The 21,816-nt window shown below is 42.9% G+C and overlaps 1 protein-coding gene across 8 annotated transcripts in view; it reads left to right on the forward strand.

Moving 5' to 3' along the window:
• ASXL1 (ASXL transcriptional regulator 1) overlaps positions 1–21,816 on the forward strand; it is a 92,307-nt gene that overhangs the window by 12,187 nt on the left and 58,304 nt on the right. For 4 of the 8 annotated variants that reach the window (XM_055104462.2, XM_055104465.2, XM_034947556.3 and 1 more), the window contains exons 2-3: positions 7,557–7,639; positions 10,196–10,304. In XM_055104462.2, coding sequence (XP_054960437.1) covers positions 7,557–7,639; positions 10,196–10,304 — 192 coding nt within the window. The other 4 variants (XM_003814741.5, XM_055104463.2, XM_055104464.2 and 1 more) reach the window with 4 other exon arrangements.

A 21,816-nucleotide genomic window follows, 5' to 3' on the forward strand; every position in this document is an offset into this window, starting at 1 on the left:
GGGGGGGGCTCGCCGCGCACCCCCCCCCACTGGGGGGGAGGGGCGAGGCCCTGCCCACCGCGGGAGGGGGCGGGGCCATCTTCCTTTAAGAACGGGACAGCCCCGCAAGGCGAGGGGTGGGGAGCGCTCCGCCGGGATGGGATGTGGCGCCTTTTTCCGCTCGCCCTCGCGCCCCCCGCCCCGCGCAGCTAAATTCCTGCGGAGGGGCGAGCTGGCAGGCCGGCTCCTCCCACTCTGGGCAGCGGGGTCCCGCCTCCCCTCCCCCACTATTTGGCAGCGTCTGGGGGTCTGGGGCAGCTTCGTTCATTCACCCGGGGGAGTTGGGTTTCCGGGAAGGGTCGGAAGCTCCTCCCTCGCTTCCTGGTGGGTAATGGGGTGGTGCCTTTGACTCCGGGGGTGGAAAAGCGACCCCACATTCAAGGACGCCAATGGCATGTTGAGCTTTCCCAATCTAAACCAGGTGCGTGGAGGGAAGCAAGTGCTTACTCCCAGCTTGAACCCTGAGCAGCGGTTCTCTAACTTTAGTGTCCTGTGGGCGACACCTGGGAGGCGGTTAGGAACGCTCCACCTAGGGCCCTTCGTAAGACCTGCTGAGCCTCAGGGTCTGGGATAGAGCCTGGGAATCTGCGCTTTCACCAGCTTCCCAGGTGATTCAAACGTAGTGGCTCACGGACCCCACTTTGAGAAACGCTGACTGGGGTGCTTGCCTTCAGAAGCTGGACTGGAAATTGGTATTTTGAGGAGAACTGAATCCACTTTGCAAAGAATGTATGTTGGACAAAGACAAAGTATCTCTGTTGGGAGACGTTGTTCACTGAGGATTTAGCAAGGGAGAGCGTAACTTGAGTGTTTGAAGCCGTCTCGTTCAACCGATGGGGGTTGTGAATTTTGTGTTCAGAGCGTCAGAGGACTTGCAGGTGAAATAGCTTCCTTTTGGATTACTCCCACAAAGCTCAGACACTTTGAGACATATTCGGGTAATTGTCTGCTGATACCAGTAGTAACAGGTTATACTAAGATGTCAGTTCCTAAGATCTGTCACACAGCGAGGTTGTGGTGCGGATAGCATAAGTGTCTCTTGACACTGTAGTTTATATGTAATGGTTGTAATTCAGTTTTAATGATGAGTGAAGCTCAGACTTAATTTTCTCTCTTATTTTGAAGTGAGTTTTCTGCTTCAAAGGTGTTGTGCAAAAAAAAAAAATAGACTGTATTGGGGGGGTTGACACAAACCTGAAGTACACCTTTTTCTTTCTCGAAGTCTGTAAAAGTTACGGATTTATAAAAACTGAAGGAATTTGGGCTACAGAATTTTCACTGGTGCTTGCTATCCTCTTCCCTAGTCATTTGTTGCCCAGGGAACAAAAATAGCAATTGTTTGTATGCTGAAGTTTTGTGCTTCAGTTTATTTTGGCCTGGCATGTGAAGTTTGAAGATTTTGAGGTTCCGAAATATTTTTTTTTCTGATTGAGTCAAAATTGGAAGCTTGGGCTAGTTTTCAGGATCTTGTAGAAATTTCAGGATTTCTCTAACGGTTCTTCACCTGGAAACAAATATAGGCCTGATGGGGAGTGGGAGAGAGCTCTCGTTCTCCTCCTCCACGATGAGTTTTGTGTATTCATTGACATTCTCCTTGGCGTTCCTGTTATGCGGGTGTTTATGACCCTGGGCACCCAAGGAAATTTGCTTGCCAGAGTTTTACTTGTTAGAGGTAGGTGAAAGTACCTTTAAGTCTTGTGTTATTTATGTCTTGACAGAATTATGAAATCTGTTTGTCTCAAAGTTCTGTTGGCTCTTACTAGTTGACTTTAGGAATTTGGGGTCCACTGTTAAGTCTCTTTAGATTCTCGAATTTACTGTGGTCAGAACTTCAACATCGAGGTTGCTATTTCTGTTTTATCATTGACTCAACTTCAAGCCAGGTTATCAGGGTAAGTTATTCCTCTTTTTCTTTTAAGGCTCTTCATTAAAAATAGTAATATGAATAGGAATTACTTTGTTTGTTTGTTTTTCGTTTGTTTGCCACCACACCCGGCTAATTTTTTATTTTTAGTAAAGATGGGGTTTTTCCATGTTGGTCAGGCTGGTCTCGAACTCGTGACCTTGGGTTATCCGCCCACCTTGGCCTCCCAAAGTGCTGGGATTACAGGCGTGAGCCACCGCGCCCAGCCTATGAGTAGGAATTACTTTGTGGTGCTGTTATACATGTGAAAAAGGATTTGCGAGACTTTGGGAGTCTGAGGTGGAATAATCACTTGAGGCTAGGAATTCGAGATGAGCCTGGGCAACATAGACCCGGTCTCTACAACAACAGCAACAAAATGAGCTGGGCATGGTGGTACACACCTGTGGTCCTAGCTACTCAGGAGGCTGAGGATAGCTTAGGCCGGGAGTTGGAGGCTGCAGTGCCCAATGATTGATTGTACCACTGCACTCCAGCCTGGGTGATAGAGGGAGACCCTGACTCTAAAAAAATAATGAGGCTGGGCGCTGTGGCTCACGCCTGTAATCCCAGCACTTTGGGACGCCGAGGTGGGTGGATCACAGGGTCAGGAGTTCTAGACCAGCTTGGCCAACATGGTAAAACCCAGTCTCTACTAAAAATACAAAAATTAGCCGGGTGTGGTGGTGCACGCCTGTAATCCCAGCTACTGAGGGAGCTGAGACAGGAGAATCACTTGAACTCGGGAGGTGGAGGTTGCAGAGAGCCAAGGCCATGCCACTGCACTCCAGCCTGGGTGACAGAGCAAGACTCGTCTCAAAAAAAAAAAAAAAGAAAAAGGACTTGTTGAGAATGTGATATGCAATTTGAGTATCTTGTGTTTTTTGTTTTAGAATTTTCCATTTCTTTGAATGGGACTGGATGGTAGGTGAGGGGGAACTTTTTAAGAGTCCCAGGCCGGGCGCGGTGGCTCACGCCTGTAATCCCAGCTCTTTGGGAGGCCGAGGCAGACGGATCACCTGAGGTCAGAAGTTCGAGACCAGCCTGGCCAACATGGTGAAACCCCGTCTCTACTAAAAATACAAAAATTAGCCAGGCATGGTGATGGTGCATGCCTGTAACCTCAGCTACTCAGGAGGCTGAGGCAGGAGAATCACTTGAACTCGGGAGGTGGAGGTTGCAGTGAACCCAGATCACGCCACTGCACTCCAGCAGCGACAGTGAGACTCTGTCTCAAAAACAAAACAGAAGAAAAAACCAGTCCTCTTAATGTTTAAAAAAAGTTGCTGTAACACTGTGCTGGAGAATTTGTGAGAGCGTACACTGGACTGAGAGAAACTTGACTAGGAGGGAACGTAGGACAGTTGATTAGAACACCTGAACACTTCTCTTTGGGCAGGTGAATTTGGAGTGCTTGCAATGGCAATTGTTTGCACTTCCATGGGAACGCTTTCAGATTGCTCCTGACCCCACTCAGATTGGTGACTAGAGTGTTACTGGGAATCCTTTTAAAAATTGTTTTTGTAGGCTGTGCGCGGTGGCTCACACCTGTAATCCCAGCACTTTGGGAGGCCGAGGCGGGCGGATCACGAGGTCAGGAGATCGAGACCATCCTGGCTAACACGGTGAAACCCCATCTCTACTAAAAATACAAAAAATTAGCCAGGCGTGGTGGCGAGTGCCTGTAGTCCCAGCTACTCGGGAGGCTGAGGCAGGAGAATGGCGTGAACGCGGGAGGCGGAGCTTGCAGTGAGCCGAGATCGAGCTACTGCACTCCATCCAGCCTGGGCGACAGAGCAAGACTCCGTCTCAAAAACAAACAAACAAAACAACAACAACAAAAAAACCTTTCGTAGAGGAAAGAAGATTCTTCTTAAGAATTTCAGTATAGTGTACCCCAGGAGATTGATTTTTGCAGATGTTAATTATGCTGTTGAAAAATAGTCTTTCACACATTTTGTAGTATTGTCTTTTCTAGATGTAAGAAGTAGACCTTATGTGGTTGAGTGGATATAAATCCTCCAACTTGTTGTGAACAGTTTGTTTGGGAGAAATAGCCAAGGGGATTTCCCTTTAAATCGAGGACGCTAAATGGATTCTCCCTGGCTTCGAGAAACTCTTTGTTGTATGCTTTATCTTTTACTTTGATTCATGACTGACCAGTTCTTACATCAAACATTTTTTTCCCCTTTGAAGTAAGAGAAGAGATACTTTAAAAAAAAAAAATGTAGTCTAGAAAGAGACTAGGAATAGAACACTGCTGACTTGTTCTTATACCAAGAGCTGGAGGCATAAACAGTTTTAATAAAAGTGAATACTTTGTATCTTTTGATGTAACTTCCCTTTAGAGATTCTGTTTCCCCTGTCTTAAATTCTCAGGCTATTTCTGATTGCTGTTTAAATAATTGGTAGTTACTATTTGAGTCATGCTTCTTAAAAAAAAAAGATATAAAAATTCGCCAGCTCAGCTTTCATTTAATTAGTATCAAAGAAATGATATCTGTGGCAGTGAACATTTGTAGCTTGTTCCAGGGTTTATTGTAGGTTTGTTCAAGTCAGTACTGCCCATCTTGGCACTTAGGTTCTTGGAATACAGAGGTGGATAAGGTTTGCCCCTCAGGGCTTATGGTCTTCTGGGGATGAAGAAGGTCCAGACTCAGGAACAGAATTTTACTACAGTCATGATACGTGTTATCATAGTTGTATAAATCATAAACAGATATCCCAGTTGCTGCCTCTTGTCCAGTCATAAATAGTTTCTCCTTTCACTCTCAACTGTCCTGGTTTGGAAGATAATTGTATGTGTTATGAAACAATGGGAACATTGAAAAGAGACATTTACCTCTGCCTGGCAGAGATCAGGGAAGGCTTCCTGGAGGAAGGTGCTTTCTGAGCTGAATCTTGAAGGGTAACTAGGAGTTAGGCCAATCACAGAGGGCATAAGCAGGAGCTGGTGACAACACATAGCAGGAGAGAAAGAGTCAGAGTGGGAGAGAGAGAGAGAGAGAGAAAGGGTGAGAGGGAGTGTGTGTATTTGCAAAGTGTGGGAATTAGGTATATCTACAAATTATTGGAACATAAAGTTTGTAGAGTGTCACTGTGGATGGGTAGAGAGGCAGAGACCAGATTGTGAGGGTTCCATATGCCAGGCCAGTGAGCACCTACTCTGTGCCAGACATTGTAGGCATTACTTACATTGTCTCTAATCTGTCCAACAACTCTGAGAGGAAGACATCAGTATCCTTCAAAAGAGAACCTAGGTTCAGGTTGGGTTGTAATTGCCCCAGTTTAGAATGTAAAAATTTGAATCTAACTCTAGATCCTGTTCTTTACCGGTGGGCCAGTGGACTTTGGAAGCTTCAGCTTTTGCAGTATGTGATTAAGGAGCTGTTGAAGGATTTTATTTGCTTTCTATTATTATTATTACTATTTTTTGAGACAGGGTCTCACTCTGTCACCCTGGCTGAAGTGCAGTGGTGCCATCACAGCTCACTGCAGCTTCCACTTCCTGGGCTCAGATGATTCTCCCACCTCAGCCTCCTGTGTAGCTGGGATTACAGGCATGAGCCACCATGCCCAGCTAGTTTTTTGTATTTTTTTGTAGAGACAGGGTTTCACCATGTCGCCCAGGCTGGTTTTGAACTCCTAGGCTCAAGCAATCTGCCCACCTTGGCCTCCCAAAGTGCTGGGATTACAGGTGTGACCCACTTTACCCAGCCATATATATTTTTTAAATTCTTTAAAGGGATGAGGTTTCACTGTGTTACCCAGGCTGGAGTGCAGTGGCTATACACAGGCACGATCATGGTGCACTACAGCCTGAAGCTCCTGAGCGCAAGTGACCCTCCTGCCTCAGTCTCAGCTGAGACTATAGGTGTGCACCACCGTGCCTGGCCTGTTGAAGGATTTTAGAGCTGAAAGTGATGAGGGCAGGTTTGCTTTGCTGGGTTGACCTCAGTCTATAACATGTAAGTTCTACCAGAGCAGGGATTTGGTCTTGTTTACTGTGAATCCCTAGAATTGTGTCTGGCAAAAGGTACGTGTTCCATGTGTTTGTTGAATGAAGGATGACAACAGAGTCAGAATGGATTTGAGGAAAGCAGGATTGGATGGAGGGATAAGTATTAAGAGGCTGTTGTGTTGGGTCAGGTAAGAGACTGGTTTTGGGACTTGGCGGACAGATGAGCGAGAAAGATGACACCTGCGTTTCTGAATTAGGTGATTATATAGGCTGTCAATCAAGGTAGGGAATACAGGAAGAAGAGTGGGTCTGGAGAAGAGGTGAATTAGAGTTGCCAATTCGATGAATTAAGAGTAGAGCTGAATTAGAGTAGATAATGAAGGGGTATAGTCAGTACACAACTGAATATTTGAATCTGAAATTTGGGGGAGAAGTCAGAGCTAGAGGTAGAGATTAGGTAGTTATCAGAATTTAGGTAGTAGCTGAAACTGAGATGATAATGTTACCCATGGAGAATGGAAAATCTGAAAAGAGAAGCAAAGAATAGGACCATGGGAAATAGGGGTTTTATTTTAGTACCTTCTCCAAACCTTGACTTTGGTGCTGAGGTCTTATGTTCTTCCATAGAGAGTACCTTCTGCAGCAGACCTATCAGACGAGATCGGGCACGTTCAGGGTGGTATGGCTGTAGACAGCAGCATCCTATCAGACGTCTTTATGTTTTGCTTGTGACAGCAGTACTTGGTTATGGTAGTTAAATGGACTGTAAGATGTTAGCTTGATTTGGAGTACCCTGAGTAGCTGCACAGGTAGACAAAGTACAAAGATATTGACAGCTTTTTTCTTCCTTTAGAAGAATAACATATCTAAAACAACTCTTAAAGCAAGAGAGCTGCAGTTGCACACTAAGAAAATACTGCAATACTGCCATGACTTGGTTATAGGTGATGCTAACATAAATGGGATATTCTGTTCCTCATTGCACCAGTCATGCAGAATCATAGCATCATGTGCCAAATGGCAGAATGTACTGTGGCAGTTAACACCACAAATTAACAACACAGTGGCAAAAAGCACCGTTTAAAAATATGGGTACTTGGCCGGGCGTGGTGGCTCACTTCTATAATCCCAGCACTTTAGGAGGCTGAGGCGGGCAGATCACCTGAGGTCAGGAGTTCAAGACTAGCTCTAGTCTCTACTAAAATACAAAAATTAGTGTGTGTGTGTGTGTGTGTGTGTGTGTGTGTGTGTGTGTATATATATATATAAAATAATCAAACTTCCTTGGGAAAGAAAATGTGAATGCATTTCTGTCTCATACATTTCTTGTGCAGCGCTATATATTCTGTGGTTTAGCAGTATTAACAGCATCAAGCTAAATAGTAACCAGTGTTGCTAAGGTCTCGCATACTATACCATGTATGCTGAGAAGATATGCATCCTTAGAATTGAGAATTAGAACATTTCAGTTAATTGCAGTAACTTTTCAGCAACTAGATATATGTGTAATTTGATTTCTGAAGTAATTTTAACTGTGGAAAAACTAAGTTGTCACCAGCGGTACCTCATAGCATAACTTTAGCCCATGATATATGGACGGATGGATATAAATGGAAATTGCACACTGAAATTAGGATGTTTATATTTCTTCAGGTATTAGAAAACTACTCGGATGCTCCAATGACACCTAAACAGATTCTGCAGGTCATAGAGGCAGAAGGACTAAAGGAAATGAGGTTTGTATTGTTCTTGTTGCTTAACATGAGGGTTTCATAGGATATGTGTCTTTCTGTAGTTGTAGTGATATGAGTAAGTACACCTGTGTATGTATTTGTGCCTCTGTGTCTGGTAGTGAGATGGAACTATCCATTTCCCAAATTGTGTGTCGTCTGAGTGGAGGGTGGCAGTGGGTGAACATCCATTTGTTTTCATTTAGAGGTGCAGTGGCTTTCCCCATCTCCTTGTTCTTCCTTAAATCTTGGCACAGAGCTTGTTTTTTGTGTAAGGAATCAGGGCACATTTTCTCTTGTGCTGTTTCGGAAGTTTCAGACCTGATAGCCTCTATTGTGCCTAACGCTACCCTTTTCTCTATGCCGTATCACTGAAGTTCTTTCTTTTAGAATAAAAGAACAGTGGTCTCATCAACATAAAAAACCACTGACTTTTTTCCCCCTACTAATTGCAGTCATATATGATATGAATTTACTAAATTTTGAGGTGACCTTTATTTTCCAAATTTATGGTGTAGTTTTCCTGGAGAAGTAACAAGTTAGAAACATAGAATTGCAGGCCTGAAAGCCAGGACTATCTTTAATCTTTCTTTTTCCTCATCCTAACTTCAGACTTAAAAAAAAAAAAAAAAAAAAAAGCTGGGGGTAGTGGCCCACACCTATAATCCCAGCACTTTGGGAGGCCAAGGCAGGCAGATCACTTAGGTCAGGAGTTCGAGACCAGCCTGGCCAACATGGCAAAACCCCGTCTCTACTAACAATACAAAGATTAGCCGGCATGGTGACGCATGCCTGTAGCCTGTAGTTCCAGCTTGGGAGGCGGAGGCTGGAGAATCGCTTGAACTCAGGAGACGGAGGTTGCAGTGAGCCGAGATTGCACCACTGCACTCCAGCCTGGACAACAGAATAAGACTGCATCTCAAAAAACAAAACAAAACAAAAAACAAAAAAAAGTACTTAAATGAGGAAAGAGGAGAGCACTACACAGTCCTTGCCTGGGACTCAGAGCAAACTTCATGTTTTTGCTAGTCAAACTTAGCTGCTTTAATTGACCTTTTAGGGTCAAAAGGCCTTCACTTTCCAGTTGTCAGTTCAAACATTCTCAAGTTGATGTTTTGTGGGGAGGGAAGATTAAGATTGTCTACATCACATTTATTTGACTTGTACTTATCCACTGTGTAGTGTTATAATTGTGCTTTATTTTTGTTTTTATGGGCTATTTCCCATCATGCTGCTGTCTGCACTGCTGTTGGACCACTTTGCCTATAGAAGGTAAATGAGTCCCTTTGGGACATATGGAATTGAGAACCTTAACTTGTTTCTGCTTCTTGTTCTTAGAGGAATTATGAAGCAGTCATGATGGCTCATGATGAGTGAGCAGCTCTGTAATTTGTAGACAGAGGTATAATATGTAGGAGTCACAGAAGAGCTGTGCCAGCATGCTGTTCCCCTTGTAGCAGAGATGCTAGCACACCCACTTGATACTCCAGATTTTGCATAGGGTTTCTTTTAGAGATTGGTTCTTGGTGAAAAATTTTTTAGCATCCAGTGTGTTCCAAGGCAAAATAAGTAATAGTTTTTTAATGGTTTTTTTAGACTCAGAATTTATTTTTAACACTGCATAAATTAGGGCTTCTACTTCTGAAAAATGCAAAGAGGCTTACTTAAGCTATTTATGTATTTTTTAACATGCTGGGGAGAGGGAAGAGAGGGTGCACAGGTGACTCCTAGCACTAATATGCTAGTGCCAAACTCAGTTAATATTAATAATGGTCATTCGTTGATATTTTTGGTAGCTTTTCTATTTAAAGATTCAGTAAGTAGCATCCTTCGCACTGAATTGTCACGTTTTGTAACCTGCTGTTGTGGCAGGGACCATGAAACAACTTAGTATGCCATTGTTTCAGTTTAATGTTTAAGCATTACTGGGAACTAAATCCACTTGACTTACTTTTTGCATTTAGGTTTAAATAATTGTTCCTGGGTAGATACAGAATAAATCTCAATCTCCCCACTTCCAGCAGAGAAAAAAACAAATGAAATACTGTTCTTTTTGTGTACTTACTAGAAAATGTTTAACTGGAAAAAAAGTTCTGCTTGTTTTATTGGCACAGCACCATTGATTCTGTGATTCTTTGTCATAATATTCTGTGGCAGTTTCTGAGTATGATATGTAGATTGAAATATAGAGGCTAGGAAACTTTTAATAGTAAAATTTTACTAAAATTTAATTTATTAACTTATTAAAATATAACTTGAAAAAATTGTGAGGTTTTTCTAAATTTCTTGGAAATTTGATTTATATTGTCAAAAAGCACTGAAGAAGTGTTAGTTATGGATTTCGGGTATCACATAATGTTTATTCCAGAGTTTTCTGAGTGTGATTTATGTGAATTTCATTTGGTTATTCTTTTACTATTTTCACAGTGAAATTGTCATGAGATTTTTTCTTCTGTATTTCTTGCTTAGCTTCTTCTCATTTAAGAATGAGTTGGAGGGATTAGGTCTTTAAGTAGGCAGATGGATTGTATAACCCTCATCCATTCTTTTGTGGTTTTACAGTGGGACTTCCCCTCTCGCATGCCTCAATGCTATGCTACATTCCAATTCAAGAGGAGGAGAGGGGTTGTTTTATAAACTGCCTGGCCGAATCAGCCTTTTCACACTCAAGGTAAGTGATATGAACTCTCTTTTGGCGCAGTGATTCTTGGACTTTTAATGTGCATAAAAATCACCTGGTAGGTCTGGAATAGGGGCCATGAATTTGCATTTCTCATATGCAGTCAGGTGACACTGATGTTGTTCTTTTTTTTAGACATAGTCTCGCTGTGTCACCCAGGCTGGAGTGCAATGGGGCGAGATCTCGGCTCACTGCAACCTCTGCCTCCCATGTTCAAGTGATTCTCCCACCTCAACCTCCCAAGTAGCTGGGACTACAGGCACATGCCACCATGCTCGGCTAATTTTTTAATTTTTTTAATAGAGACGGGGTTTCACCATGTTGGCCAGGCTGGTCTTGAAATCCTGACCTCAGGTGATCCACCTACCTCGGCCTCCCAAAGTGCTGGGATTACAGACATGAGCCGCTGCACCTGGCCAGATGCTGTTGGTTCTAAATGGCACTTTGAGGTGTTCTAATATGAATCAGATATTAGAAATTATTTAGTCATAGCAGCTCTTGTTTGTGTGTTCATCTTTTCTTGTCTATATCTTTGTAGATTGTACAAAACTGAAGCATAACTATGGGGATAATTGCAGGTGTGCCTTTTTTTTTTTTTTTTTATTCTGAGATGGAGTCTCACTCTGTTGCCCAGGCTGGAGTGCAGTGGTGCGATCTCAGCTCATTGCAACCTCCACCTCCCAGGTTCAAGCAATTCTTCTGCCTCAGCCTCCTGAGTAGCTAGGAGTGCACTACCATGCCCAGGTAATTTTTGTATTTTTAGTAGAGACGGGGTTTCACCATGTTGGCCAGGCTCGTCTTGAACTCCTGACCTTGTGATCCGTCCGCCTTAGCCTCCCAAAGTGCTGGGATTACAGGCGTGAGCCACTGCACCTGGCCACAGATGTGCCTTAATTAGAATTTTGTTGTAGTAATGATGTGAAGGATAAATTACTGGTCAGCTAATGTAAGACCTACTCTATGGAAAATAACTGAAATGTGAACATATTTGTGGAAATTAAGTGACAGTAATTATAAAGTAAGAGTACTTAAATCAGGTAGAGTTCATAATAAAGCTTAAATAGGGCCGAAATGAACAGGCTAATTATTTTTCCACCATTTGTGATATATATGGTAATCATTTAGACCGGGGGTCTGCAAAGTTTTTCTGTAAAGGACCAGAAAATCAATGATTTTTTGTTTTGTGGATCATACTGTCTTTGTCTTAACCACTCAGGTCTGCCATTGTAGTAGGAAAGCAGCCATACCCAAATGAATGGGCATGGCTGTGTTCCAAAAAAAAAAAAAAAATTAATTTATTTACAAATGTTTGTTTTACTTACGAAAACAGGCTGCAGGCCAGATTTGATTTGGGGCTGTACTTTGTCAACCCCTGGTTTAGACATAAGATGACTTGTCGACATTGGAGAAACTGAAAATTTGATGCTGACCCTTTCGTTCTTCCATAGTGTGTTATAAATTTTAGCAGTCAGTACAAACTTTTTCCTTTAAGTTTTGTTTTCTTGATGGACTGTATTCAAAATAAATACCTGAACAAATACCAACTATATAACATGAAGCCATAAAACTTGGTCTTTATATATAAATAAAGTTTATCTTGGGGTCAGATGTCTGTGCTGTTTTCTATATTTTTTTATATCCAATAGTTTGGTCTTTTTCCTTTCAGTTTTGTATGCTTTTCTTGTAATCGAGCCTTGGAAGAGACAGAGCCACTGAGCCCAAAACCTAGCTTTGTGGTCGGGTGTGGTGGCTCATGCCTGTAATCCCAGCACTTTGGGAGGCTAAGGCGGGAGGATTGCTTAAACTCAGGAGTACGAGACCTTGTCTCTATTTAAAAAAAAAAAAAAAAAAAAAAAAGCCTTGCGTGGTAGTGTGTGTGCTTATAGTCTTAGCTACTCAGGAGGCTGAAGCAGGAGGGTAGCTTGGAGATGGAGGCTGCAGTGAGCTGTGATCACACCACTGCTCTCCAGCCTGGGCCACATAGCAAGACCCTGTCTCAAAACAAAAACCTAGCTTTGTAACCTGGGAGGGATTTAACCCTTCTTTTTGGTGGAATGTGCATCCCTGGCATTGAGTCAGTCCTTAATAAATGATAGCCTTTATGATGATCTGAGGTTTATCATTCTTAATTGCCTGTTAATGGCATTTTTCTATTAATATTATCTATTTTTTGAGATAGGGTCTTGTTCTGTCACCTGGGCTGGAGTGCAGTAGCATAGTCACAGCTCACTGCAGCCTTGACCTACTAGGCTCAAGTGATCCTCCCACCTCAGCCTTCTGAGTAGCTAGGACTTCAGGCGCATACCACTATGCCTGGCTAATTTTTTGTATTTTTTGTGGAGAAGGAGTTTTGCCATGTTGCCCAGGCTGGTCTCGAGCTCCTGGGGTCAAGCGATCAACTGGCTTTGGCCTCCCAAACTGCCAGGATTACAGATGTGGGCCACTGTACCTGGCCTATTATTTTTTAATTTAATATTAATTTATATTTTTAGAAACAGGGTCTCACACTGTTGTCCACAGCTGGAGTGCAATAGTATAATCATAGCTCACCGTAGCCTTGAACTCCTGGGCTCAAGCAGTAGTCCCACCTCAGCCTCCCGAGTAGCGTACACCATCACCCCAGCTAATTTTTAAATTTTTTCCTAGAGATGAAGTCTTGCTATGTTGGTTAAACTGGTCTCAAACTCCTGGCCTCAAGTGATCTTCCCACCACAGCTTCACAAAGCACTGGGATTACAGGTGTGAGCAACCATACCTGGCCCTCTATTATCTCATATATAGCGTATTGTTACATATGCTGTAATTATATATAGTTATAATTATTTAATACATATATGTTTATTACAAATATGCCTGTTAATGGTATATTCTGTTTTTAAAAGGAAGGATAATTACTTTTTTCTATGAGTACCTTAAGGGCAGGAACTGAGTTTTATTTGTGTTTGTAATTTGGCTCTGGGCAGAATTCTTGGCATAGTACGTGCTTTATGTGTGAACTGAATTATATTTCTTCATCTTAATTTTACAGGTGTGAGCCACTGCACCAGGCCCCTTCATCTTAATTTTAATATATCTTTGAATAAACACCATTGTATGAACCTGCTGTAAGCTTGGGAGTGGTCTGTTAGTCTACGGCTTGTGTCTGAGACGTGCTAATTGAATATTTGCTCAGTACCTCATCTTAACTGCCTTTGGCTTTATGTTGCTTATCCTTCATAGTATCTTGTTCATTGGCCGTTTACATCCATAGGCATCACTTCTCTGATATTCGTTGTGCTCTTTTAATGGATTAATGGTTTGCTTGGTTGGTTCCTCTAGTTAGACTGTAAACTCCTTGAGAGCAGAGTCTGTATTTTATTAATTACCCACAGTACTAGGTACATAGTTGCCTTCAATAAATATATATTTAATGAACGAATTTAGTGAATAATGGCTACATTTTTGTACTTCGTTATTCTTTTTTTTTTTTTTTTCTGAGACAGAGTCTTGCTCTGTAACCCACGCTGGAGTGCAGTGGTGTGATCTTGGCTCACTGCAACCTCCACCTCCCAGGCTGAAGTGATTCTCCTGCCTCAGCCTCCCGAGTAGCTAGGACTACAGGCGTGCACCACCATACCTGGCCAATTTTTGTATTTTTAGTAGAGATGGGGTTTTACTATGTTGGCCAGGCTGGTCTTGAACTCATGACCTCGTGATCCGTCTGCCTCGGCCTCCCAGAGTGCTGGGATTACAGGTGTGATCCTGTAATCACACCGCGCCCAGCCTTCATTATTCTTTTGACATTTGATGATAAATACTGTTTATGATTTTCTTTTTCTTTTTTTTTTTTTTTGATAGAGACAGTCTCGCTTTGTTGCCCAGGCTGGTCTTGAACTTTTGGACTCAAGCGATCCACCCACCTCAGCCTCCCAAAATGTTGGGTTTACATGCATGAGCCACCTCGTCTGTCCTTGTTCATAATTTTGATGGGCTGGGCGCGGTGGCTCACGCCTGTAATCCCAGCACTTTGGGAGGCCGAGGTGGGTGGATCACTTGAGGTCAGGAGTTCAAGACCAGCCTGGCCAACATGGCGAAACCCCGTCTCTTCGAAAAATACAAAAATTAGCCAGGCGTGGGTGTGCACGCCTGTAATCCTAGCTACTCAAGAGGCTGAGGCAGGAGAATCACTTTAACCCGGGAGATGGAGGTTGCAGTGAGCCGAGATCGTGCCATGGCACTCCAGCCTGGGCAACAAGAGTGAAGCTCCATCTCAAAAACAGTTTTGATGAAACTGTCCCTAGATTTGCATCTGGCATCTAGCTCATATCTCAGAGCCAGAATGAAGGATGCTTACCTCTGGGTTTGGTAAATTTTAGCTTGGTTAATTATGTGTGTGCCTTAATTTTTTTTGACCTATTATAAAAGCAATATACGTAAAAGCAACAGAGAAAATGAAAGTAATCCATAAAATTCTACCTGTGGCCAGCTGCGATGGCTCATGACTGTAATCCCAGCACTTTGGGAGGTTGAGGCGGGTGGATCACTTGAGGTCAGGAGTTCGAGACCAGCCTGGCCAACATGGTGAAACCCTGTCTCTACTGAAAATGCGAAAATTAGCTGGGCATGGTGGTGGGTGCCTGTAATTCCAGGTACTTGGGGAGGCTGAGGCTGGAGAATTGCTTGAACCCGGGAGGCAGAGGTTGCAGTGAGCCAAGATCGCACCACTGCACTCTAGCCTGGGTGACAGAGACTCTTAAGAAAAAGAAAAAAAAATTCAGATAACTGTAACCTAAATAATTAATATTTGAAAAAATTTCATCATTGCTTCTTTCATTCAGTTAATATATTTTGAATCATTTGCCACGGTGTTATATATAGACATGTCTTATATATGTGTATATATGTGTGTATTTATTTATTTTTTGAGACAGAGTCTCGCTTTGTCATCCAGGCTGGAGTTCAGTGGTACAATCATGGCTCACTGCACCCTTGACTTCCTGGGCTCAAGCAATCCTTCCAGCTTCCCTAGTAGCTGGGACTACAGGCGCATGCCACCACACCCAGCTAATTTTTGTAGTTTTTGTTGAGGTGGGAATTCACTAGTCTTGAATTCCTGAGCTCAAGCAATCCTCCCATCTTGGCTTCCCAAAGTGCTGGGATTATAGGCATGAGCCACTGTGCTCACCCAGTTTTTTATTTTTAGATACAGGGTCTCGCTCTGTGGCCTAAAGCTAGATGGTGCGGTGGCACCATCATAGCTGACTACAACCTTGAGCTCCTGGGCTCAAGGAATCTTCCTGTCAGCCTCCCCAGTAGCTGGGACCACAGGCATGCACCACTGCACCTAATTAAAAAAATTTTTTTTTATAGAGATGGAGGGGGTCTCATTTTGTTCCTCAGGCTAGTCTCAAACTCCTGGCCTCAAGCAATCCTCTGCTTCAGCCTCCCGAAGTGCTGGGATTACAGGTGTGAGCCACGGTGCCCAGCCCCTTATTCTTTTTGAAGGCTGTTTTAAGAATTCCAGATTTCCAGCCATGAATGTGTGATTACTAACTGGTCTCTTGTTATATGCCTCATCAACACCACACTTCTCCCAGAAGTTGTGCAGGCATTTAGTTTATTGTTACTCAGGAATGGATGAGAAAGGATATCAAAGATCTGAACCAGCTGATTACCATCTTGGTCACTTGAGAACTCAGGTCTGTCCAATAAACACCCTAATCCAAGGTGGTGTTAAATACATATATATATTTTTTTACTTTATTTATTTTGAAAAATTTCAAACCTATAGAAAAATTGAAGCAGTACCATAGTCTTAGTCCATTTTCCATTACTTAGAATATCCAAAAGTGAGTAATTTATAAAGAAAAGTAATTTATTTCTTACAGTTATGGAGGCCAAGGTCGAGGGGACATATCTGGTCAGTGTTTTGCCATGTTGGTCAGGCTGGTCTCGAACTCCTGACCTCAAGGCCTGCCTTGGCCTCCCAAAGTGCTGGGATTACGGGCATGAGCCACCGTGCCCAGCCACCTCTGAGCACTTTAGATAGTATGTCTTAAGAACAAAGACATAGCCCGGCGCAGTGGCTCACGCCTGTAATCCCAGCACTTTGGGAGGCTGAGTCGGGCGGATCACCTTAGGTCAGGAGTTCGCGGCAAAACCCCGTTACTACTAAAAATACAAAAAATTAGCTGGGTGTGGTGGCGTGCACCTGTAATCCCAGCTACTTGGGAGGCTGAGGCTGGAGAATCACTTGAACCCAGGAGGCAGAGGCTGCAGTGAGCCGAGATGGCACCACTGCACTGTTGCCTGGGTGACAGAGCAAGACTTGGTCTCAAAAAAAGAAAAAAGAAAAAAGAAAAAAAGAACAAAGACATTTTCCTATATAACCACAATGCCGTTATCACACTCAAGAAACTTAACATTGATATGATTGTATATAATACATAGTCCATATTCAAATTTTTCTCTCATTTCAAAATTATTCTTTGTGGCCTAAAATCCTGTATCCAATCATGATATTTTTGAACAATCCAGCAGACTAGTTGTTGTATAGAAGTAAGTAGTTTTTTTTTTTTTTTTGAGACAGGGCCTAGCTCCGTTGCCCAGGCTGGAGTGCAGTGGCATGATCACGGCTTACTGCAACCTCTGCCTCCTGTGCTCAAGCAATCTTGTGCCTCAGCTTCCTAAATAACTGGAATTAGAGGTGCGTGACACCACGCCTAGCTAATTTTTGTATTTTTAGTAGAGATGGGGTTTTGTCATGTTGCCCAGGCTGGTCTTGAACTCCTGGACTCAAAGCAATCCTCCCACCTCAGCCTCCCAAAGTGCTGGGATTATAGGTGTGAGCCACCAGGCCTGGCAATTAAGTACATTTTTTAAGGACTAATAAAAATGTAGAAATCTTGGTTATTTCCGGAATCCTTTATGTTTTACTGCCAGTACTAACGTAGTAATGCCAGACAGTAGTCATGTCTGCTGTTCCAGGTTGTCCAAAGGATTCAGCAGCAAAGGATGAAAGTGGTGGGAAGTTTTGCATAGTGGTCGACCAAGGGCTAGTTTGGTGAGTGTCTTGCCTATGATAATGGACAGGAAGACACCAGTTTATTTTATTTTATTTTATTTTATTTTATTTTATTTTAATTTTATTTTGTGTTGTGTTGTGTTATCTTTGAGATGGAGTCTCACTGTATCACCCAGGCTGGAGTGCAGTGGCGCAATCTCGGCTCACTGTAACCTCTGCCTCCCGGGTTGAAGTGATCCTCCTGCCTCAGCCTCTTGAGTAGCTGGGATTATATGGGTGAGCCACCACACCCGACTAATTTTTTGTATTTTTAGTAGAGACGGGGTTTTACCATGTTGGCCAGGCTGGTCTTGAACTCCTTACCTCAGGTGATCCACCCACCGCAGCCCCCCAAAGTGTTGGGATTACAGGCGTGAGCCACCACACCCAGCTGACACCAGTTATTTAACTCACATTTCTCTGTTTTCCTTTTAAAGGTAGTAGTGACACCGTTGAAATCTTTTGGCATTTTCTTTGCCTGTTCTCCCTTATGTGTTAAGGATAAGCTTATGTGCAGAATGGCTTGTTAAGTTTTTTCTCCTCCGTACTTGGAAATCTCATCTGGTGGGACATTAGGGTCAGAATTTTGTATATTATATATTATATATCTATCATGATATATATAATGTATTTTATATATTATATAATATATAAATATATATCATGATATAATATAATTATATATTATATATTTTATATATATATAATAAAAATAAAAAATTGCAATTATTTTCAAATAGTAAAACCACGTAGATAAAATATACTTCTGGCCAGGCACGTGGCTCACGCCTGTAATCCCAGCACTTTGCGAGGCTAAGGTGGGTGGATCACCTGAGGTCAGGTGATATAATATACAATAGATATAATATGTCTATTATATATTATATATAGTGTTATATAGATAGCTATATAATATATATTAATATATATTATATATTATATAGCTATCTATAATATATATAATATAGATATATTATATCTATGTATATTATATCATCTGACGTCAGGTGATCCACCCACCTTAGCCTCGCAAAGTGCTGGGATTACAGGCGTGAGCCACGTGCCTGGCCAGAAGTATATTTTATCTACGTGGTTTTACTATTTGAAAATAATTGCAATTTTTTATTTTTATTTTTTGGTTCTGGAAACATTTGTGTGGACTTACCTATGATTGTCAGGTTTACTGATTTGCTGGAGATTTTTTGGGCATGACAAAGGGTTTCTTCTTTGATAAAAGTTTTTCTGGGTAATGTGATGGTACAGGTTGAGTATCCTTTATCTGAAATGCTTGAGACATGAAGTGTTTGGATTTGAGAATTTTTAGCATCTTGGAATATTTACCACATACATAGTAAAGTACCTTGAGGATGGGGCCCAAGTCTAAACACAGAATTCATTTGTGTTTCATATTTATCTTATATGCATGAAACAAAGTTGTTTGTTTTCTTTTTTTTTGAGACGGAGTCTCACTCTGTCGCCCAGGCTGGAGTGCAATGGCATGGTCTTGGCTCACTGCAACCTCCGCCTCCCAGGTCCAAGCGATTCTCTTACCTCAGCCTCCCGAGTAGCTGGGATTACAGACATGAGGCACCATGCCCGGCAAATTTTTGTATTTTTAGTAGAGATGGGGTTTCACCATGTTGGCCAGGCTGGTCTCAAACCCCTGACCTGAAGTGATCTGCCTGCCTCAGCCTCCCAAAGTCCTGGGATTACAGGTGTGAACCACCGCACCTGGCCCCAAAATAAAGTTTTGACTCTGTGTGTGTGTGTGTGTGTGTGTGTGTGTGTGTGTGTGTGTGTTTTGGAGACAGAGTCTCACTCTGTCGCCCAGGCTGGAGTGCAGTGGCATGATCACAGCTCACTGCAACCTTAGCTTCCTGGGCTCAAACGATCCTCCCACTTTAGCCTCCCAAGTAGTTGGGACTACAGGTGCGTGCCACTGTGGCTGAGTAATTTGTGTGTGTGTGTGTGTGTGTGTGTGTGTGTGTGTTTTAATAGAGATGGGGCTTTGCCATGTTGCCCAGCCTGGTCTTGACCTCCTGGGCTCAAGCCATCTGCCCACCTTGGCCTCCCAAAGTGCTAGGATTATAGGCGTGAACCACCATGCCCAGCCTTTGACTGTGTTTTGATGGCAACGCATCACGTGAGGTCAGGTGTAGAAATTTCCATTTTTGGCGTCAGGTTGACACTCCAAAGGTTTCAGATTGTGGAGCTCCTTGGAGTTTTGTATTAGGGATGCTGAGCCTGTACATTTGACAGTTTATATACAGATGCTTGCATCAGTGCTTGGAGCTAGTCCTCAGTGGTGGGATAGGTGAACATTATCTCTACTTTGAATTCTTGATTTGAATTCTTTTTTCTTAAGCTTTTCCTAAAGTCATCTGTCAGTGTTGATTATTGCCCGGTTAGAGGTAGGATTTGTATTGTTTTTTTACACTTGGGATTTCCTGTTGTCATAAGATCACTGTGAACTCCCTTGTAGTGTTGTACATTCTTAGGACTTTCATGCTGAAATACTATGCTTTTATAAAATGGTTGTTGTGTCTTTGCTGAGTTTAAATAGGGTCCAGGCCGGGCATGGTGGCTCATGCTTACCCTGTCTCAAAAAAAAAAAAACAACAACAACAACAACAACAACAAAAAACCCTCAACTAAATATAGTTAAATAGGCCAGGCTCAGTGGCTCATGCCTGTAATCCCAGCACTTTGGGAGGCAGAGGCGGGCGGATCACCTGAGGTCAGGAGTTCGAGACCAGCCTGGCTAACACGGCGAAGCCCTGTCTCTATTAAAAAAAAAAACAAAAAACTAGCCAGGTGTGGTGGTGAACGCCTGTAGTCCCAGCTACTCGGGAGGCTGAGGCAGGAGAATCACTTGAACCCAGAGACAGAGTGAGACTCTGTCACACACACACACACACACACACACACACACACACACACAGATAAATAAATTGGGTTCATAAATGGTGATTCCAGCACTCACTGTCAGGTATAACTTCAGTCTTTTTTTTTTTTTTTTTTTTTTTTGAGACAGAGTCTCCTTCTGTCACCCAGGCTGGAGAGCAGTGGTGTAGTCTCAGCTCATTGCAACCTCCACCTTCTAGGTTCAAGCAGTTCTCCTGCCTTAGCCTCCCAGGTAGCTGGGATTACAGGTGCAGACCACCACGCCCAACTAATTTATTTATTTATTGTTATTATTATTATTTTTTAGTTGAGATGGAGTTTTGCCATGTTGGTCAGGCTGACTTTGAACTCCTGACCTCATGTGATCCACCTGCCTTGGCCTCCCAAAGTGCTGGGATTACAGGTGTGAGCCACTGTGTCCAGCCAACATTATTCACTTTTGTTGTTACATAAGATGTCACGGCCAGGCATGGTGGGTCACGCCTGTAATCCCAGCACTTTGGGAGGCCGAGGCGTGTGGATCACCTGAGGTCAGGAGTTTGAGACCAGCCAGGCCAACCTGGTGAAACCCCGTCTTTACTAAAAATATGAAAATTAGCTGGGATTACAGGCGGGCGCCTGTAATCCCAGCTACTAGGGAGGCTGAGGCAGGAGAATCACTTGAACCTGGGAGGCAGAGGTTGCAGTGAGCCGAGATCGTGCCATTGCACTCCAGCCTGGGCGACAGAGCAAGACTGCGTCTCAAAAAAAGAAAAAAATAAAAAGATGTCAGTTATGGCTATTTGTACTTTATTATACTTCATGTGATGATATATGGTTCAGCATCAGGGTCTTTTTTCAGTTAAGTTCAGTTGAACCCTTTTCCTGTTTAGAATATTTTTTAAAAGTATAAAAAAACTTAATGAAAGAAATGGATGGCTGGGCATGGTGGCTCACCCCTGTAATCCCAGCACTTTGGGAGGCTGAGGCAGGCAGATCACCTGAGGTCAGGAGTTCAAGACCAGCCTGGCCAACACAGTGAAACTCCATCTCTACTAAAAATACAAAAATTAGCTGGGCGTGGTGGCGGCCGCCTGTAATCCCAGCCACTTGGGAGGCTGAGGCAGGAGAATCCCTTGAACCCAGGAGGCAGAGATTGCAATGAGCCTATTGCGCAACTGCACCGTAGCCTGGGCGACAAGAAGGAGACTCCGTCCCTCCCATAAAAAAAAGAAATAGATGACTACATTTAAAGTATCTTCCATTTAAATCCATAGTTTACAAATAAAGGAAAAAGCAGTGGAGGAAGAGAGTGAGATAATTACTGCATTTTTACAATGTTAAATAATTACAATTAAAATTTTTGTGTACAATTCCACATTTAATAGCAATTTGCAAATGCCTTATTGCCAGGTGTGGTATCTTACGCCTGTAATCCCAGTACTTTGGGAGCCCAAGGTGGGAGAATTGCTTGAGCCCTGGAATTCGAGACCAGTCTGGGCAACATAGTGAAACTTTTGTCTCTACAAGAAATAAACAAAATTAGCCAGGTGTGGTAGCCTGCATCTGTAGTTGGAG

The sequence above is a fragment of the Pan paniscus genome, chromosome 21 (genome assembly GCF_029289425.2).
Source record: "Pan paniscus chromosome 21, NHGRI_mPanPan1-v2.0_pri, whole genome shotgun sequence".
NCBI lineage: Eukaryota > Metazoa > Chordata > Mammalia > Primates > Hominidae > Pan > Pan paniscus.